This window comes from Lepus europaeus, chromosome 9 (genome assembly GCF_033115175.1).
Source record: "Lepus europaeus isolate LE1 chromosome 9, mLepTim1.pri, whole genome shotgun sequence".
NCBI classification, from domain to species: Eukaryota; Metazoa; Chordata; class Mammalia; order Lagomorpha; family Leporidae; genus Lepus; species Lepus europaeus.
Window position 1 is genome coordinate 9,125,845 of NC_084835.1, and position 15,420 is coordinate 9,141,264.

At 46.1% G+C, this 15,420-nt stretch overlaps 1 protein-coding gene across 1 annotated transcript in view; it reads left to right on the top strand.

Annotated features, from left to right (window-relative positions):
• Positions 1-9,278: 9,278 nt before the first annotated feature.
• Positions 9,279-15,420, top strand: part of SYN2 (synapsin II) — a 184,598-nt gene continuing 178,456 nt past the window's right edge. The window contains exon 1 of the mRNA XM_062200461.1: positions 9,279-9,710. Within this exon, the coding sequence (XP_062056445.1) occupies positions 9,328-9,710 (383 nt within the window). The 5' untranslated portion in view covers positions 9,279-9,327. The remainder of the gene's footprint in view (positions 9,711-15,420) is intronic.

Consider the following 15,420-nt stretch of genomic DNA (forward strand, 5'->3'; position numbering starts at 1 on the left):
GGAAGACTTCACAGAGGTGATGGTGCCAGGCTGCACTAGGAAGGGTTAGGATAATCATGAACACCAGGCCCTTTAAGCTTGGATTCTCAAGATATCATGAGGTAGATAGTCTTGAATTACAGAGGAAGAAAGCCTCAGGGAGGTTAGAAAAGCTGCCTGAGAACGTAAAGCTGTGGGTGGTCCCATCAGGACCCCACAGCAGCTCTGCCCACCACACAGCCTGTGGTTATGGCAGCCCTCTGAGCTGCAGGGCATGGGGAACAATATCCCAAGCAGAGCGAACAGGCACACTCGAGATGCACACAGGGGCTGATTCCCCGGGACCCTTGGCTGCCATGCTCTGTAATCTCCAGCATTTTCCAAGCACTTACTGTGTCCTGTTGGAAAAGCATGTGGCCAGTGAGTGTTCAATTCTTCCTCCTGAAGTCGGTAATTAGGGCTTGAATCTCAGCTCTTCTGTAACAGGCTATGCGACCTTGAGGAAGTCTCCTTCACTCTCTGAGCCTGTTTCTTCAAATGTTTAATGAGAGTATGAGTCCGACGTGGTAGAAGTGATGTAAGAATTCAGGACAATGTATGGAGCCATCATTGCTATGGATCTGTTCAAGGTGACTTTAGGATACCCAGGTCTGGCTCAGGATGGAGGGGTTGGATGAATCATCAGGCAGGGGGACTTTTAGATAATTGGATGGGGGATGCCTTTCATTCGCCAAGAAATGAGGGTATTGGCAGACAGCCTACAGCTAGCCTGCTTCGAATGGACCAGATGCTATTTTGGAGATGAGAAAAGACATTTTCTTGACACTGGCAGTAGAGGGAGAAGAGAAAACCAGGAAATAGGAATACTAGCTCACTCCTTATCAGAAACAGGGGGCAAGCCAGCCAGCCAAAGTATCTTTGGCTTCTCCCATACAAATTTTCAGGTAGCACCTCCTGCAAATGTGCAGGAGAAGGTGGGAAGGGATGGAGAGAAAGTGCTGATGGGCTCTCAGGCAGAATCGTACTCATTAAGACCACAGTCAGGTGCGAGACCTTGGATTAAGAGTCTGTTTTCCCAGATCCCTGGAGCTGGCTGTTTTCAAGAGAAGAAGAAACGGGGCCATCTGCTCAGAGCTGGCCCTGGCACTAAGGAACATTTCCCTGGGGATGGCCGTGCAGGAAGTCACACCATGTGATGTCACTGGGAAGCAGTGGAGGATAATTTCTTCTCAACGTTCAGATATTGTAAGGGCAAAGTTAGGATTTGTTCATTTTTATTTTGCAACTTACTAACAGGTTGCCCATCATCCCCTGCTTCAGACTTGTGAAAATGATTCCTACCTCACAGGGCTGTTGCCAGAATTAAATGAGAGAGCAAATGGATAGCATCTGTCACAGTGCTTAGAACACAGACCATGCTCAATAAAGTGGCAACTATTATGACATGCCATTTCATCAGTGAAGAAGAGGAAGACTTCCTTGTCATTTTAATCCAAATTTGTAGATTACCCCTGGAGATCTTGTGACCATTCCTTCAAAATAGAATCTTCACATAGAACCTCCATGGTTATCCCAACTTCTTCATTTTACATATGAGGAGGAAACTTGAGACTCAAAATAAAATTGGCTTCAAAATATTACACAGCTTCTTGTGTTAGGTTATTAAGTGATGAAATAGGGATTCAAACAGATCTGTCTCCAAATAGATGGTGTTTCATTAATTTTCTTTCTTTAAAATAATTGCTATCGTGAATACGAGAGTATTCATGCGATTTTTTTTATCATAGGCATTTCCATGAACTTTCTGAAGACATCACATATGCATCGATTTCAAAGATGTTTTTGCAACAAAATAAACTTATCTTCTAATTCCACTCCCATGAACTTTGAAGTGCCCTCCTATATACCTACCATGTACCAAACTTGGTATTGGGCAATATTTATACATAATCTCATTTAATTTGCTTCAACAAGTTTCCAAAGGATAATTCGTCCCACTCTCCATTTAAGTAAACCAAGTCTTTTTAGAGAAATGGCATGATAATTGCCTTGCTAACAACTGGCTGAGGCAGGGAATTAAATTCATGAGAGTCTGACTCAAAAGATCTCATTGGTCCCCAGTCTGCAAAGTCAGAGGTTTCCCACTGACTCTGGCTGCTCATTCACTGGCATCTTGTGAGTATATCCTCCTACCACCTGGAAGTCACCAGAAACTATCCAAGCAGTGGAGGGAAGGGTGGCCTTCTGCACCGACTTGGAACAGAAGCTCAGCACTGTCCCTGGGTGGGTCGGATGCTAAGTAGAAGGAATGCTTCTTCACTCATCCTTGAAGCAATGTGAGGATGCTGCTGGCAAACAACCTCTGATAAGCACTCTGAGTTTCCCAGGCAGGGGAAACTCTGTGCTGCTTGTGTGTGCATGATAGAGATGCGCCTCCATTGCCATGGCAACAACCAAGACACTGGCAATCCTGCAGGAGGCCAGAGCTGCTCTGTGCGGAGCTGTGGCCTTAGCTGGGTGGGAACAGGAGTGGGGTCTGTTGGGGGAAGGGGTGTCTCGTTAGCTAGATTCTTCTTGCTTGAAGCCAGCTTGCTCCTTGCTCAGGATTGTTTACAAAGGCTCCTTGCTATACCAAACCTCCTATGTCTGCAGGACTCTGTGTAAAGGGAGATGGCAGGGAAGCTTACCCAGGGAATCCAGAAGGGCATGCTATTTCTTGTAAGGCTTCTGGTAAGTGTGTTTATTGGGCAAGCGGATGATGGATGGCCCCTTTCTTAGGGGCCTGTCTGTATATCCTAACGGGGAATCTCATGAGCTTTGCAGACAGCCAGCCTGCAGCGCTTTAGTTCTAACATCTTATGTTAGTTGGTGTAACTTCTCCAAGTCTACATTGCTTCACTGGTAGAAAGGGAATATTTAACATCTCCCTTGTGGGGGATTAACTAAGATAACACATGGGCAGTTTCTGGCATGTGCTCGGCATATAATCAGTTGTAGCTATAACTATGTCCCCAGTAATACTGTCAGTGAAATGTAGACTTGGCAAGGAGACCATATTTGACTTCCTTAATTCGGGGCAAATCTGGAATTATATATCACTCCCCCTGAAACCATTTGCCAGAGTTCAGATGTTTGCACCTCAGATCGGGCCCCTGAATTCCCTGGCTCAGCCTGGTGACATCAGGTGCTTGTTTCTCCCTGTGGAGTTCTGCCAAGAGAACCTCACAACAGTAGACCTTGGGGATCACCTAGCTCAGCTCCCTCTGCCTCATCTTCCAGGCCAGGAAATGGAAACTTAGAGGAGAGAAAGGTGAAGTGTCATGTTCAAGGTCACCCATGAGTTGAAGTGGTTGTTGTGTTTATTTTAGCAGGTGTGACTAAGTCTGAGAGGTGCTACAAGAGGGTTGACCTCAAGACTGCCTGGGTTTTCTTGAGTGTTTAATATTGGAATAATCGTATGTGGGGAGAGTCTTTTTTTTTTTTTTTTTTTTTTGTAATTTAGTTGCAGAGCTGGAGAGCTCGGTGGTTTCTTGGGAGTGAGAAATATTCAGAGCTAACATTTGCACAGTGCTTTCCAGCTTATAAAATATACTCACATATTCAGTCTTATTTAGTCCTCCCAATAGTCCTTCAAGGTAGTTATGACAATCATCACCAGTCTTTTACACATGAGCAAACTGAGGCTAAAAGTGACCTGCTCAGTGCTACACAGTTAACAACAGACAGATTTAAGATATGAATGTGTATTTGTGTGACTCCTAATTACAGCAAACTGGCCCAGCTGTTATAGCCAGTTTGGGGAATTTAATACTGGGGGCAAAGCTGTCCTCTGCTGATCATGTACAGAGGTAGAGGAGGAAGGCATCCTCAGGGCTGACACTAGTCAAGATTGGAGATGATCAACTCTTGTCAGTGAGCTCTCCAAAATGAAGGGTAACAAGATGGCGTGGAAGGTGATGATGATACCTCTTCTGGTAAAGCTGGGTACTTTCAAAGTGCCTCCTGAGAGGCCCAAGGCAGGGAGACATTATCACCCTCTATTTGCACATGAGGCCAGGAGACCTGAACAACTGGTGGAAAATCATTAAGCCGATTAGTGACAGAGCTGGAGTAGGATACACAATTTCTGAATCTCAATCTTTTGACTTCTACTGAGAGCAGGTAAATCTGAATGGGGTCCTGATCTTGAGAAGTGAGCAAGAGTCATGATGGCATGATTTCATCAAACTTCCTTGTTTGGGAGTAAACTCTCAGACAACAAGCATTTTGCCAAGTAGCTGAGTGCACCCGGTTTTCCTCTAAGATAAGTTTTTGAGCTCTGCCTAAAGAAACACTTCAATTACTACTTAGTCATGTACTGAGCCTTTTTCCCTATGAGCTTTCTCTGTTGCACTGTTGTTCAAGGGGAGAGAGGGAGAAATCAGAGAGGCGGTAAAGCATTTAAATTGGTTTCTGATTTTAGCAGAGTTCTTTCATCTGTAGTCACCAGATGCCTACTTGAGTTTACAGTTCAGTGGGAAGGTGAAGATTACACAAGGAAGGACCTCAAAGAGTCCTGGGCTTCTAGAACTGGACGAGACTTTTGCAATTCTGACATTTGATTTAGAGGTCACTGAGGGGTCAAGAAAAGTGGGAGAGACTTCCTCTGCTGATTGCTCTGGGACAGACACCTTGTACCTGAAGATGGGAAAAACTGGTTGACGTCAGAGGGAGATAGCCAGGAAAGGCTCTAGCTGTGCCAGAGTTTTATATTTTGTAGAATTTCCTGACTCTAAATCCAGTTTTCTCTTGAATTCTATGTAAGAGGTAGGTCAAATGATAGTACTGTATTGTACCTGCATCTGCAATCTTGGTCCACAGGTAAGGGTAAAGAAACTCATTAAACACAAGCTCATTTATAATTAGGTGCAGGATGCACAAGCACTCCTTAGCAAGGGCTCACTGGGACATGGACAGTATCAGTTTAAGCAGAGGTGATTTAGAGTTGTGTAACTAATCAGGAACTTCTGTCACAAGCAACTGATGAATGACCACCTATGCCCAATTATAAGTAAATAGTTTGTCCTTCCATAAGAATATTCTTATTTGGCATAAAACAATGTAATAAATTAACATAATATTTGATAAACACTCTTCATGGTCTTCTGGGTCTCCATCACTTCAATGGAGGAATCTGAAATGAAGTAGTTCTCTGGGAACCTCCTGCTCTAGTCCCATGATTGGGATACTTACTGTGTGTTACACATCATACTCGTATCAGGCTCTGTAGATCATTCTGAGAGCAGCAGAAGGCACAATTCCTCACATTGAGGGCTTGCAATCTAAAGAGAGAAGATTGATAGACATTAACAACATAAACATATACAGTAGTCCTCTTTTATCCATGGGGGGATATGTGCCAAGACCCCCCAATGGATGCCTGAAATCCTATAAATATTATGTTTTTTCCTATAGTTACCTACATACTGCTTATATAAATTAGTCACAGTAAGAGATTAACAACAGTGGTAATAAAACAATTATACCAATATACTGTAAAAATGTATATGAATGTAGCATCTCTCTTTCTCAAGCTCTTTAGTGGGCATATTTTAGCAACCTCAGCACACAATTTTTTTTTATTTCCTATTGAGAACTTTCTTTTAAAAAAAAAGATTTATTTATTTATTTGAAAGACAGAGTTACACAGAGAGAAGAGAGGCAGAAAGAAAGAGAGAGAGGTCTTCCAACTGCTGGTTCACTCCCCAATTGGCCACAATGGCCAGAGCTGTGCTGATCTAAAGCCAGGACCCAGGAGCTTCTTCCAGGTCTCCCACGCAGGTGCAGGGGCCCAAGGATTTGGGCCATCTTCTACTGCTTTCCAAGGCCACAGCAGAGAGCTGGATTGGAACTGGAGCAGCTGGATCTCGAACCAGCGCCCATGTGGGATGCTGGCACTTCAGGTCAAGGCGTTAACCTGCTGATCCACAGCCTGGCCCCAGAGAACTTTCACCTTTTCATTTAAGGAAAGAATTTTGTTGCTTCACTTTGGTATATCTGAGTTGCCAACATCACTACTCTTGAGCTATGGGCCATTAAAAGTAAAATGAAGGTTACTTGAATATAAACACTATATAACATAATAGTCAATCTGATAAATGAGATAGCCGCTAAGTCACCAGAGGGGAGGTAGCATACACATCATGGATACATTGGACAAATGGGGATGATCCATGCTTTGGGCAGGGCAGAGAGAGATGGCATGTATTCATCATGCTACTCAAAATGTCATGCAATGGAAAACTTATGAGTGTTTCTGGAATTTTCCATTTATTATTTTCATACTGCTTTGACTACTGGCAACTGCACTGTGGAAAGTGAACCCCTAGACGGAGGGGTGCTACTGTACACATCTATAGTCTCTCAGAGACTCCCTACAAATAATGAGTGCATACCACAGGCCAAATGCTATGCAAAGGCTCAACACAAAGATTTTGCCTTCAAGGAGTGGATTTCTATTTCTCATCATCCCAGCTTGCTCTTGTTATCTAGGTTGTCTTCTCCACTCTTTCCAGCCTATCTGAATTCCACTCATTTTGTAAGGCATCAACCATATCTCCCCTGTGAAATCTATCCCTGCAATCTCTTCTTCCTCTGGCTCCTTTAATATTCATTGCCTACTCCACCTTCTGGTCACTCACTGAATGCTATGGCTAATCATGTGTTCACATGTTTATAAGTTGTTTTCTTGGATTAAGAACTTGAGTTTTATTCATTCTTGAATCTCATTCATCCTAGTCCCTAGCATAATGGCTTGCATGTTTTAGGCACACAAAGCATGTTTGTTAATTGGTAATTTAAAAAATATTATGCATACACCACAAGATGAATGATAGCAGGAATTACTTGGAGGTATGTACATATATGTAAATATATGTAAAATTTCTCAATTATCCAAAAAGTGAGAATGACAGTAGAGACACCTGCCTTTATAAGACTCTTTTATTCTTAAAAAAAAAAAAATACTTCTAGAAAGGACATTAAAGAAATTAGGTTTGATTAAGTAATTAGTGACTTACCAGTTTTATTCTCCAATAAGCATAAGGACTGAGTTGGGTAAGTTGTTCAAATTTTCAAACAACCGAGTCCTTACTAAATGCCAGGAATTGTACTTGGTGTTGGGGTATAAAGATGACTAAGACAATCATGTCCTCAAAAAGCTTATATTTTAGTCACTAGACTCTTGATTTCTTCAGAGACTATAATAAAGCCAAGCACAGGATGTGAGACATTTGGCCCACCTTGAAAGATTGAGGGAAGGCTTTCTCCATGCCTTCTCTGCCAGAATGCTTTCCCCGCTCTTGTACTCATGAACTCTTACAGATGCCTCAAGACCCTCCTCATTCGTCACTTTGTCTGAGAGGCCTTTCCTAAGCCTCATTGGCAGAATAAATCCTTCCTTTGTTGGTGCTCCTACACCAACCTGCCCAACTGCATTGCAGCGTTTCTCATGTCTTTTTGTGATTCATTGTTCCTCTGCTGATGATTCTACGCGGCTCTCACAGATTGTGGACCTTTCCCATTCATATTGATGTTTCCAGCTCCTTCCATTGATCCTGGGATGGACATGACAGATGGGTCAGTCCCCACATTATCATAGTTGATTGGAGACCTCTCTGATACCACTTGTTCAAGACCTGGATTGTGCAGATCTAGCTGAGTGCTACTGGGATGGAAGAAGCAAGGTCTGCCTGCCAGTATTAGTGACAAGCCTCTCAGTGACTCCATTCAGTACAGCAAGTACTTACTGAGAACCAATTCAAATAAAAATATTCAAGCACCACTAGTGCAATACCTACTGTGTCATCAGTTGCATGATGTTATTTATACTCCACCTAACAACTCTGGAAAGTGTTATTTGTCCCCTGAGGCAAGGAGGCTCAGAGGGTAGTTTGTCCAAGGTCAGGTACAATCTAGGGTGGTATGACTGCCAAGTATGAGGGTACCTCATAAGTTCAGGAAAAATGGAACTAAAGGATGTTCATTTTGGTGCAAACAATTATAAAGGGTCTTCCAAAAGTTTATGAAAAAATGCATATTATGAAAAAACTACGCGTGGATTTCAAAATCGCTGTGCATAAAAATAAACTCATCTTTCAGTTTGCTTTTCCACAAACTTTTGGAAGTACCTTTGTATATCTGTTGTGTTCTGCTGCCAAACAAGACAGAGGTTAAAGGCTAGCTCATGGGCGGTGACGACAAAGGTGCAAGGGTCCCAGGAGATGGAGAGAGTGCACAGGGGAGGGCGGCAATCAGAACTCTTTACGGAGGTCAAGGCAGGGCTGACCAACGAGGGAAACGCATCCAAGCAGAAAGATCTTGGCGATGCCCTTGGCACGGCATTGGATGCGTCACGCATGACAGAGAAGCAACCACACGCAGGGCAGGGGAGCGTCAGACGGCTTTCTCGGAGGGATGCCCGGGGTCTCATCCTTCTGGGGGTCTCCGCTCTGTGCTCAGTGAGGAGGGGGGAGAAGTGCGTGCGCTTCGGGGAGCCACGCAGGAGCTGCAGGCGCCGAAAACGCACCCCACACCTCCTTCTAGTCCCAGGGGCGGGAAGCTGTTCCTCCACCTTCCTCCCCAAGGGGGGGGGCAGCCTGTTCTTGGCCCCCTGCGGTCGGGGGCCCTAGTCCCGGGGGAGGGGGTGTCTCCCTCCCTCGGCGCTGAGGAAGCGGTGGTTTTCTGTCTCGTCACAGGGCGCGCGTGCGAGCGGGGGCGAGTACGCGTCCCTCCCTCACCTGAGGGCCGGGGAGGCGGCAGCTTTCTCCTCAGCGAGCCCGGCTCTCTCTCGCTACCCTGCGCGGACGGGCTCCCTTCTCACCTCAGCACAGGAGCCTGACACTTCTTCCCTCCAAGGGAGTGGGCGCCGCTCCCCTGCCTCCATCTCGGCTAGGACTGGACCCTTCCCCCGGAAAGCTGCTGGGGACTCCAGGCTCCCACCCACTCCCGACGAGGTCGCGTTCAGCTTGCGGGGCGGCCGGGCTTCCCTTCCCCTCCCCCGAGTCCCTAGAGCCGGGAGGCGGCGGCCAGGTGGCCCCAGGCGCCGGCTCCGAGGCGGGGGCGGTGCCGGCTCTGCGGAGCGGGGCGGGGCGATCCTGGGCCCCGCCCCCGGCCCCGCCCGCTCCCTGGCGCCCGAGCCTCGCGCAGCCGGGCGCCCCCGGCCCAGTCCGCCGCCGCTGTCTGCTGGGCCCGCGCGACGCGGACCGGGTCTCGGCCGCCGCCGCCGCCGCCGCTTGGAGCTTCGGCCCTCGGCCTCCCTCAGAGCCGCCCGGCCCCGTCGCCTCGCGCGCCCCCAGCCCCTCAAGCCAGATGATGAACTTCCTGCGGCGCCGGCTGTCGGACAGCAGCTTCATAGCCAACCTGCCCAATGGCTACATGACCGACCTGCAGCGGCCCGAGCCCCAGCAGCCGCCGCCGCCCCCCGGCCCGGGCGCGGCCTCAGGCTCGGCGGCGCCCCCGGCCGCGTCGCCGGGCCCCGAGCGGAGGCCACCTCCCGCCCAGGCGCCCGCGCCGCAGCCCGCGCCGCAGCCCGCGCCGGCGCCGTCGGTGGGCAGCAGCTTCTTCAGCTCGCTGTCCCAAGCCGTGAAGCAGACGGCCGCCTCGGCGGGCCTGGTGGACGCGCCCGCGCCGGCGCCCGCGGCCGCCAGGAAGGCCAAGGTGCTGCTGGTGGTCGACGAGCCGCACACCGACTGGTAGGTGGCGGGGCCGCCCTCGCCCGGGGCTCCGGGGGCTTGTCGGGGGGGCGGCTGCGGGCCGAGAAGAGCGTGGTCCCGGGTCGCCCCCGGGAAGCCTTTAAGACTCGGGAATGAGAGCGAGGGAGCGGGGGAGGAATTGCGTGCCGTCCCGAGGGAGATGCGGGGTGCTGGGGGCGAGGGGCGGCAGGGAGAGGGGGAATCTGAGGTAAAATAGTTCCCGTCTCGCCTCAGATCTCCCAGGTCGCACCCAGGAAGGAGCTACTTTATGCAACAGGGGGGAAATCTTCAGAAGTAGTTTGTATTGGGGTGCGGGAGGGGGCATCCTTGGCCGAAATGCGGAAAGGCCGAGGTGACAGTGGTCCCAGGTGACCGAAGGGACGGCCACTAAAGGCCCACAGCGAAGGGCCCCGTTGGTCAGGCGCGGCGTGAATTTGGAGTGGAAATGTGGTGTTAGGGGCTGTGCTCTCCGGACCCCCGCGGGTCGGATTCCGGATGGGGTCACCCTGCATGGCCCAAGTCTGTATTTTGTGCTGCGCGGGGGGGGGGGGGGGGAGTTGTGTGTGTGTGTGTGTGAGTGTGAGTGTGTGTGTGGTGCTGATGGTGGTGGAAGTGATGGTGGCTTTTTCCAGGTGGAGACGACGACCCAGGTAAATAGACTGGATGGTGCAAGGGGCGCAAATGGCGATCTGCTTTCACCCAGTGGATGGGAAACTTCAAGATCCCACCCCCCCCCTTTAAAAAAGGGGGTATGTGGCATTTTTCCAACAGTGCTGAAGGCTGGGGGAAATGTTAGCTGTTGGTGGTAAAAGCTTGGATGATAGGGTCCGTTTCAGGCTAAGACCGATTCTGGTTGATGTAGCTGGAAGTTAACCCAGGGGATGGTGGGGTGATGGGTTTGACTGGAGAAGAGCTTGAAGAAATGAAGACTGACACTTGATCTTCAGGAATATGAAAAAGGGCCTTGTTTTGTTTGGTTTTGTTTCTCACAGGAGTAAGGTTGGGGACCGGACCCAAGAGGGAGGCACAGAGGACCCAAGAGGCTGTTTATCTCCATTTCCTCTTTGGGCTGCTTCCCAGCTTTTTCTCTATCATTTTCTCACTGGGAGCCCAAGAGGGAGGGTTGGGGAGAGAGAGTGTGTGGGCAGCAGCATGGACAAGGTGGAAGTGAGATGTGAACGTGGGGATGCCTTCCTGCTGGCAGCCGCTGTCACCAGTCTGCATAGTTGTTTGGATGCCTTGTTTGGTTGATTTTTTTCTCTTGAAGGCACATACAAGAAGGCAGTGGGGGAAATAGAAGAGAATATGACAGGCCATTGACAGCCCCCTTAGGAGAATCGCTGTAACTCAGTTCAAATCAACAAGTGCTCATTAAGGGAGAAGGGAAGGGAACCAAACTGTGTTGGACATCTGTTATACACAAACTGTACTGGGTGCTCACAATAGGTTATCTCATTGAATTCTCACCACAAAACTGAGACTTTGAAAAGGTAAGTACTGTTTTCATACAGCCAGCGAATGGTAGAATCAGGGTTTGAATTTAGGCCCCATTTGAGTTCACTGTTCCCACTTCACTATATCACCTCACTATTATTATATTACTGGCCATTTTAGTAATATGCTTCCTGTAGGGGCTAGGCAGTGTCGGGGGGGCTTTTAGAGAATCACTCCAATTTGGGAGATAGATTGACTGCATGAAATATTTAACAAAAGGAAATCTAGAATTATTGCTGGGCAGTTGTGTTTCAGTCATTCAGTGAATGGGGTGATTGGTGAGAGCCAGTGTTACTGGAGAAGGCTTAACGCAGGTGAATCTCCAAAGAAAGGCCAGGAAGAGGGAAGAAATGAGAATGATGTTGTTTGATTTTTCTGTGCAAGAATTTGACCTTTATGCACCTTGTCTTGATCTCCCATCCTGTTGAAGGCAATTGTTTCGGGTATAATTGCTAGTTAGATATCTAAAGGTAGGTAGATACTCATTTGTGTGGTTATGGTGAGGCTGCTGTAGGTTTCTGTTTATAAATGCCTCAGTGGCTTGATATTTGAAAGTCTCCTTGGATAGTATTATTTTCTGGAAAGACACACTTGCATAAACCAGAGAATTTGCCTTGCCCTGGAGACTAGAATTCTAATGGAAGTAATAGAAGCTACTTTTTATGTGCTTCCTCCCAACTGTTTTCTGGTATTCTCTGAAGTAACAACATTAATTTATTAGAACTCATAAGCCTTATTTGAGTGTAGTGCTTGACAGCAGTTTTGTGCCTCTGTTCCTGTGCTTAATAGCAATTTCCAGAATTTCAGAGTTTGTCTTCCAACACAGTTCTAAATTTGTTGTAAACATCTCAGTTAAATATTGGTGAGTGCTTTTATTGAAAGATCTCTTTGAATTAAGGAGCAGGTGTTTGCTTATGACAGGTACCATAATTTACAAAGGTAGTTTTTGCTCTGAAAGCTTGTTTTAGTAAATTTGTCTCACACCTTAAGCTAACTGGATGGTATTCACTGAGGAGGTAGCATATGAAGGAGCTAAAGAAGTTCTTGAAAAAGTAGAATTTAAAGATAAGGGGGTGGGGGGGCTGGGACCAGCACTGTGGCATAGTGGGTAAAGCCACCACCTACAGTGCTGGCATCCCATCTGGGTACTGGTTTGAGTCCAGGCTGCTCCAATTCTGATCCAGCTCTCTGCTATGGCCTGGGAAAGCTGTAGAAGATGGCCCAAGTGCTTGGGCTCTGCACCGGCATGGGAGACCCAGAAGAAGCTCTAGGCTCCTGGCTTTGTATCAGTGCAGCTTTGGCCCTTGTGGCCAACTGGGGAGTGAACAAGCAGATGGAAGACCTCTCTCTCTTTGTTTCTCTCTCTCTCTGTCTCTCTTCTCTCTATGTAACTCTTTCAAATAAATAAATAAATATTTTTTAAAAAAGAAAGATAATGGAGGGTAGAGAGCAGGCATTTAACCTAGCAGTTAAGACGCCTGAATCCTGTATCAGAGTACCTGGGTTTGATATTTATATCTGACTTCTGACTTCAGCTTCATGCAGTTTGTACTCTGGAAGGCAGCAGTGATGGTTCAAGTGACTGGGTTCCTGCTACGCACATGGAAGACTTGGATTGATTGTTCAGCTTTAGGCTTTGGCATGGTGTAGTTCTAGCTGTTGCAGGCATTTGGGACTCAAACAGTGCATGGCAGCTCTCTCCCTTGCTGTTTCTCTCTTTCTGTCACTCAAATAAATAAGTAATTAGAAATTTTAAATGTGCATTTTCTGTGAAATTTCTGAAACCACCTCATACATGTCCAATATTATTATCTTGGTGCTTGAGTAGGAAGGCAGAGTGTAGTCTCCCAGTAGAACTTAAGAATATTGGTTCCATCTGATTTGTAGAATACTAAAAGAAAGAGGGCTTTAACAACCATTTAAATAATTGGAGATTTAAAAGAGTGCTTAAAATAGCTAGCATCTCAGAGCATCCTTAATAGACAGCAGAGTCCTTTGAATCTTTACCAGTATAATTGCAAGCAACAGAATTTGTAGACTTTACCACTGGCCAGGTTGATGGGAAAACTGGAAGAGTTTTTCTTTCTTTCACTTGAAATGTTTTCATTGGTTGCTGAGATCTTTAGACTAATGGCATACTAAAAGGTCATTGAAAAATTTATTTGTGCTACACAAAAAATGCAGTCAAGCTCATTATATACTTCATTAATATTGTTAATGTTAGTTTTTATGTTGCCATGTCTTTTAAGGGTTGTAATAAATTTGAAGTGCATCTTTCACATTTATGATCTTTGTGCCTAAACAAGAACAGATGCCCATTTGCGTGTGTCTTTGTTTCTTCGGTATATTACACTCTCACTGGTTAAAAGGTAAGTTTTCTCTCAGATTCTTCCTTCCCTCCATTCTAGAAATTCTGACTCCAATGACAGAGCTTTTCATTGCGGGACTTCTCAGTTTTAATTTGAAATTCGGTACAGCAAAGGCACTCTTGATTATTTAGAGGTTGCAGATATGAATAGTCAACAGGTGTTTACTGGGTATCTTCTTTTTAAAGGTATATTTGTTATGAATAAATGAGGCCTAGCATCTATCTTTTAGGATCTAACTGTCCAGTGGGGAGGTAAATTTATATTTTTGAAAAAAGGTGATTACAAATTACCTTTTGTATTCAAAGTATGGTCCTTGAGCCAAAGTATTGATATCAACCAGTAGCTTTGTGAACTGTAGTATCTTGGGTCCCATCTCATGCCTGTGGAATCATAATTTGCATTTGAGCAAAACCCCCAAATGATTCATAATCACATTAAATTTGAGTTGTGATGAACAAATGGATATGTGATTAGTGCTATAGGTGAGACAACACCACCAACTACTGTTATTTATTGACCAATTACTATATGAGAGGTCTTCAAAGTTGATAGAAAAATGCATATTATGAAAAAGCTACACATGGTTTTCAAATTTTCTGTACCCAAATTATCTTTTTTTTTTTTTTTAAAAAGATTTATTTATTTACTTGAAAGGCAGAGTTACAGAGAAGTAGACGCAGAGAGAGTGAGAGAGAGGGGTTTCCGTCTGCTTATTCACTCCCCAAATGGCCACAAAGACTGGAGCTGACCCAATCCAAAGCCAGGAACCTGGAGCTTCTCTGGGTCTCCCACACAGGTGTAGGGGCCAAGGACTTGGACCATCTTTTACTGCTTTCTGAGGCCATAGCAGAGAGCTGGATCGGAAGTGGAGCAGCTGGGACTCCAACCGGTGCTCATATGGGATGACCCCAATTATTTTTTAATTCCATTTTCTACAGACTTTTTGAAGTACCCTTGTATGCAGATGTTGTACTATTCTCTTTACAAATTTCACGTAATCTTTCTAACACCAATATAGTATAGAAATTTGTTTTAAAGATTTATTTATTTATTCAAAAGACAATTACAGAGAGAGGAAGAGTCAGGGAGAGAGACAAAGAGGCAGAGAGAGAGAGAGAGAGAGTGTTTGTTCTTCCATTCACTGGTTCACTCCTCAAATGGCCACAGTGGCTGGGGTTGGGCTAGGCTGAAGTCTGGAGCCCATGTGGGATGCTGGCATTGCAAGTAGTAGCTTAACCTGCTATACCACAACATTGGCCCCAGTTTAGCAGTAGAAAGAGATAGATGTGGCTAGAGAGGGAATGGAAGGCTCCACTGAAGAAGTAACAGCTAAACTAAGCTTTGAAGAGTTTGAATCAGAAGATGCACAGGCATTGTCTATTGGGATCTTGCAGTCCAGTAGGGAGATGACAGGTATTAAAACATGATTTTAATACAGATGGTAATTAGTATGCATAAAGTGCTACCAGAACACAGATATGAATTATATTGGAGAATGAAGATATGGTTAGAAATGTTTTATAAAAATGTGTTACCATCTAGTCCTTTTTATTTATTTATTTAGTTGAAAAGCAGAGTTACAGAAAGGCAGAGGCAGAGAGAGATCTTCTATCCACTGATTCACTTCCCAAATGGCTGCAATGGCCTGAGTTGGGCTGATCCAAAGCCAGGAGCCAGGAGCTTCTTCCAGGTCTCCCATGTGGGTGCAGGGGCCAAGCACTTGGACCATCTTCCACTGCTTTCCCAAGCACATTACCGGGGAGCTGGATCAGAAGTGGAGCAGCTGAGACTTGGTGGCAGCTTTTCCTGCTGTGCCACAGTGCTAGCCCCCATGATAAAATTTTTGA